Source organism: Nothoprocta perdicaria, unplaced genomic scaffold (genome assembly GCF_003342845.1).
Source record: "Nothoprocta perdicaria isolate Ctin4 unplaced genomic scaffold, notPer1 scaffold_117, whole genome shotgun sequence".
NCBI lineage: Eukaryota > Metazoa > Chordata > Aves > Tinamiformes > Tinamidae > Nothoprocta > Nothoprocta perdicaria.
In genome coordinates, this window is record NW_020454283.1 from 1,751,620 (window position 1) to 1,757,619 (window position 6,000).

The 6,000-nt window shown below is 44.1% G+C and overlaps 1 protein-coding gene across 1 annotated transcript in view; it reads right to left on the bottom strand.

The window, feature by feature from the left end:
* Positions 1-1,504: 1,504 nt before the first annotated feature.
* Positions 1,505-6,000, bottom strand: part of KIAA2013 (KIAA2013 ortholog) — a 5,114-nt gene continuing 618 nt past the window's right edge. Inside the window, exons 2-3 of the mRNA XM_026053575.1 lie at positions 5,492-5,967; positions 1,505-4,813 (exon numbers count right to left, since the gene is read on the bottom strand). Of these exons, the coding sequence (XP_025909360.1) occupies positions 3,954-4,813; positions 5,492-5,967 (1,336 nt within the window). The 3' untranslated portion in view covers positions 1,505-3,953. The remainder of the gene's footprint in view (positions 4,814-5,491; positions 5,968-6,000) is intronic.

Genomic DNA, 6,000 nt, shown 5'->3' on the forward strand with positions numbered 1-6,000 from the left:
GGGATGGAGAAGCATGGTGCAGTGTGGTGAGCTCAATTTAATTCTTCACTTTTAATAGTTAGATCAGTAACACTTCCCTGGAAGAGAATGGGGTTCGTGTAGCATTAGAAATGAGTCTTTTCACATCCCAAATCAGCTTGCTGAGCTTTGAAATAATGCAGTGTGTGTGGTTAATGGAAAAGTGGAAGCTGCTTCATTTACAGCAGTAAGACAAATGGTGCAAGAGGCAGGCACGTAGACCAGTACAGAGCAGCTGCCGCAAAAGAAGTTTTTGCAATGCCCTAATTTGTTAGTGGATGTTTGCTGTCAGTCGCAAGGCTTACATTGGGTCTCGACCTTCCTTCTTTCCTTCCACTGCAGGAATCTTCCATCCTCTCTCATGCTGATTATTTTAAACCCCCAAATCTGTATCCTATACATCAGATCATATATAAAGGACAAATTTCTTAGAATGGAAAAACATACTGTTATGCCAGTTTTGAAGCCACATTTGCAGCTTCCTGCTCTATATACAGACACAACGGAAGGTTCCCAAGGAGCTTAAATAAATCTATTTTTTAATGTCACTATTAAGCAGCAAAAGCCTTGGTTTTTAGAGCTTCCATTTAGCAGTAGGTACTGATTTGGATGAAAAATGCCTGGAGCATACATGTGGAAGGCAGAAATATATAATATTATGCAGTTTTGTCTGCTGCTTATGAATGTATTATCCTGCCAAACAATAGTGCTTGAGCAAGCTGCATTCTGAATTTCAAATGGAATCCACTAAACACTGTTCTGACATCTTGTATTTATTATCTGACAAAGGCGGAAGCTGAAAAATTGACTGAGCACAGAAATGGGATTCCAAAGAAAAATTTGTTTCAGGGATTAGCTGACCCCTTCCTTATTGTCTGAGTTCACAAGCAAAATAAATAACTTACTGCACTGTCCAGTTTAAATTTCATGTAGCTTCTACATTCTGTTTTGCTACTAAGGTTTTCACCAAATACTATAAATTTTGGCTGTTCATTTGCTATTTTAATTTTCTTGATTTGAGAGCATGTGAGTGTGTGTGAGTATGCTTGTAAATGAGAATTGTATTTTGTAAGCATTTCTGCAATTATTTCGTAAATATCCTACTGTTCTTTTACAAATCCCAAACTTTTACAAATGTTTTATGTAACAATTGCTTATCCATCTCTTCCAGGTCTAGTCTAATTAGACAAAAATATCTTGGGCTATGAGGACCTCATACTCTTGGCATTTCTGTAAGCATTTCTGCAACATCAAAAAGCTCAACCTCCAGCTGATCCCATGGTAGCCTGGAAGCAGCTCCCTGGAAGCTCTTATCTTCATGCCAGATACAGTACAGAAACTGAGTAGATCCATAAGACTTCAAGAGAAAACAAATGAGGGAAAGCAGGGATTGGGGGCCTAGGGGGGAAGAGAACAGAGATTAAAAAAAAAAAAAGAAAGAAAAAAAGCCCCCAAACAAAAAAAGACAACACTTCAGTAGTCAGACTTGGCTGAAGGTATTTATTTAGAAACAACAGCTTTGGTATTTTAAAACCAACCCATCTTTAAATCACTAGAAAGTGATCACTAGAAAGTGTGATGTCTCCCCAAACAGCCAAAACAAATCAATGCACAAACTCTCAATATGCTCAGAATAGGAAACTCACAGATCATTTACATTTCCAAGCGTAAATACAGAAACAATTTCATTAAACTGATTTTTCATTCTACAATGATAAAGGCTGGAAAACCTGTTACCATCATTTAGATATCTACAGTTCAATTGAACAACCTGTTACTGAAGCGGAGGCAAAATTATTAACATCCTTTCCCTCCCCCCACTCCCCAAGCAATAAATTAAAAAATGTATACCAGAGAGGAAGTTACACTAAGTTTTTCTAGTTAAGTCTCTTAAGGAAATCATCATTCTTTATTTTGCTGTAAAGTTAAAAAAAGAATCAAAATATCAAAGGATCTGATGTATTTCAAGTATTTTTCACCACATGGATTACTCTTAGGGAACTGAACAGCTTACAAGGGAAAAAACATGTCTATTAAACAAGCTCCCGGGATAAACTCCTGAATAACCACATGTTCCGAGTCACAGGTTCCTCTCTTAACAAGGCACAAAAAGGATTGTTGCTTTCAAAAGCCCCTTGTTCTCAGCTGCAGAATTGTCAAGACATCTTGTGCAAATGGAGGCTGAAAGCAGGACTGTTAAGTTCACTCAGACACTGGGATAGTCTCATTTGATTAGTAAAACAAGGTGTTGTATCAATATCACTCATTTTGCTTACTGCTACAGAGGTTTTGAGCTTCAACTGGTTTCCAGTTCATCCCTGTTTCTCAAATCAAGTTCTGCACCAACTTCACTTTAACTGGGTCCAGTTAAGACCAGGAAACATATTTGTTCTTTAGGCACTGCAAGACTTCTAGCAGTGCCAAGAGTGAAGAGGTGCTGTCTGTAGCTGTGAGGCTTCTCAGCAGTTCAGTTAATAGTGTCAGGGATAGCTACCTGCAATAACAGTGAACAAATCATTCTGTAGAAGGCATAAGACAAGTCTCTGAGATGACAAAGGCAACCAAATAGCAGTGGAAAAAAAAGAAAAAGAATGCAACTCATTTAGAATTTTAGGACACAGCTGTACACACAATAACTCAAATACTTCCTGACCACTTCCCCCTTCTGCATTAATGATTTGATCATGATCATAGGCTTATTTCTTTGCCGATTCCTTTGATATGCAATCTCTATCATGTCCTACTTAGCCATAAGGACTTTCAGCTCTCATTTCTTCAGAGGATGGCAAGTATTCAGCCCCCCTTGGGATCAGGTCTCAACTCCAGTGCTCAACCTTACAAAGCCAGTGAGCTGACAGGCCCATTGCCAGCTCATCTTAGACCCAGTACCCTTTGTCCAGCCTTGGCTAGCCAGAATCTAATTTGCTATTACAATTTGGGAAAACAAGATAACAATCTAAAGCCAGAGCTTTTCCTTTGGCAGTTCTATTTAACAGCTTCCAAATTTTCATTTTTTTTAAAGAGTTTTTAAAAAATTACTCTACTAAGGAAAGCTGTCTCTGAACAATGCAGCTAGCTCACACAGCAAATCCAGCCCAGTTTTCCATTTCCATTCCATCTCATCAATATGCAACAGGAAAATACCAGTACTACAAGTAGAACCCACTGTCTCGTTTCTGTTCTGTGCTAACTGTCCCATGCCCAGGCATTACTTCTAAGGCAATTCAATCAAGAATTTCACCTCCCTTATGCAGAAGTGAGATGCAGGGCACTGCAATCTGAACCTCTAATTCTCAGCTAAAACTCAGCCTTTTTCTTAGATCAGCTATGTATTTTGCATTTATTTTAGAAGCATTAGCCCAGCAGTTTTCCAAGTGCTGGTAAATGGAGTAGTAACCTAGACACTGCTCAGTCCTCCTCTCTATGAGCATTTACCCCAGAGCCAATGTCGGTGCCCTGGCTTGCCTAACACAGGCTTGGGTTTGTGTGTTCTCCTATGACCCAGCTCACATTCAAACTAGGCAGACAAGTCTGCACATCCCCCACACAGTAGCTAGGACAAGTACAGAACCCCTGTCACCCTCATTCCTTTTCTGCATAACAAGGAACAGCATTTAGTATCAGGGCTGCAGCTGTTTTCTTAAATACAAGCAAAGTTCTACATGAATGAGTGAGAAAAAGGACAGGAAAGCTGCATCTGCCTTAAACTGCAGCCTTCTGAAGATTTAAGGACTGACAGGGGATTTATTTTTTTTTAATGTTTGTGTGAGCCCTACCACTCCAATCCCTGTCCAAATCCTACTTTTTGCAAAAAGAGGTCACGGATCACGTGTTACAAAAGACAATGAAAATCCTCACAAAGAGAAAACCTCCCTAGGCACAAGATGACATAAAATTAAGTTGATGACAGTGGAGATCAGCCCAAGGCAGCAGCCTTATACCTTACTCCTGAAGAGTGGCTTGGCTCCTGGCCCACAATATTCATTGTATATGAGTTTGAACAGAAATAGGTGAAATAATGTGATTAAGGAGGCCACGCTGAACCAGAACAGGAAGGGTAAGCCTGGGTATTGCTTGGCCATGTGTTCCTCGTGAGCCAGAATAGCTTTTAGATGGAGTGTGTGTCTCAGGTTCTGCAAGTGGACCAAGTCTGTGGATATATAAAGCAGTGGTGTGATGGGTTGAGTCACCATGACAGGGAAGGTACGGCCTCGTGCCTCGGAGGTCAGCTCCACAGGCTCATTCATACAGCCTGCCTCACACGCATACAGTCGAACTGGCTTGTCTTGGAACTTCACAGACACGTGCAAGAAGGGTTTTCCTTCCGAGTCCAGCAGAACAGCCAGGTTAATCAGGTCCTTATTATAATGAATCCCACGTAAGGAGTAGCTGTTATGAAGTACATCAGGGTCAGCTTGAAACTGAAGATGGTTTTCTGTGAACTGCAGACCCCCAAAGCTAAGCACCATCCCCTGCATGAGTCCATGGACCCCAGCTGCCACGAGACCCTTGCATCCCCGTTTCTGGAGAGTCAGCTTCCACAAGTCTGAGAGCTGCAAGATCTGGGGGACACTGGTCACCTTTGCTGGCCACAGGTTCTCTGCGTGCATGGTTGCATGGCCACTGAAGCAGTGGTCTGCATAGTTCAAGCTGGCTTCCATTTTTTCCCTGTCCTCACCACTGATGAGTGGATCTAGCAAGGGAGCTGGCATGGTGGACAGCACATAGTAGAGGGTCATGTTAACAGTCTCACTGGATGGTGTATGCAAATCTGTGATCTTTCTCATTTCAATGCCTATAAGAAAGAAAAACAAAAGCAGGATGACACATGAATATGACTAACTAGGAGAAAAGCGGTCCAGTTGCACATGCTGTGTGATGCTGTTCAGTGCTCCCTGTAGCAGCTTTGTGCAATAAGAGCAGGACAGTCCTTAACTTCCATGGAGAAAGTTCTCCTTTACCCTGTCACTGGAGGTAAGCCTGTTCCCCAAACTGGAGGTGGCTTGCTAGATAAGCCAGTGAAGTCTCTAAAGACTTGAAAGCTTGACACTGAAGCCTCCTTTCCAAAGTGTTTTTAGCTCCATTTAGCTCCTTCATTTCCATCACAAGTGACATGGCTGCCTAGGAGTTCAGCCTGGAATCTCTCAAATAAAATCTGTTTCCTGAAGCTACTTTTCTCCAAGGTGCAGGTGCCCTGTCTCATGCTAAAACAAGCGCTAGTGGCAGATGAAGGGTTCTGATGAGGAATGTTCTCCTCATCCAGCATTTCACTTATGCAATAAGGATGACTTCAGTTACAGAAAGCACTCCAGGGTCTAAGGCAGGAATGCTGGTTTATTATCCCACAGCATCCCTTCTGGCACGGAAACATAGAAGGAAGAGGGAGCCTTTGGAAAGCTCACGGGGACCCAGTTGCTGAGCGCTGATTCGCCCAGTAAAGCAAGTGTATGAAGCTGCACGCCACCTTCCTTACCTGAAATGAACAAATCCGACCAGGTCTGCTGGTGCTCCTGGAAAAGATCTTCCACCCCCATCTGCATCACTTCCAGCATCTCCTTCTTTGTGGCCTCCTTCAGCTTGCTGAAGGTCTCCTCCAGCCGGGAGACCTCGATGGGCTCCGAGGTGTGCACCACAGAGAGCAGGGTCTCATCGAACTGCGACTTGGGTGCCACCTGCACACGGCTCACCAGCTTCTTGGCAGCCACGACCACGAGCACCACCTTGTTGCTGCCGGGCAGCAGCAGGCGGCCGGAGGAGAGCAGGAACTGCCGCTCCTCCACCTTCTCCAGGCTGGTGGCGAAGCGGCCGCCCAGCGAGGGCGTCAGGGCGGGCGCCGAGGCCTCGAAGGCGGCCACGCGCTCGGTGGGGTTGGCGATGCGCAGGCGCTGCAGGTAGAGGTGCGGCCGGCCCCGGTGGGCCACCACCTCCTCGCGCAGCGTCACGCACTCGCTGCCGCCCGCCGGCCCCGCGTGCACGCAGTGC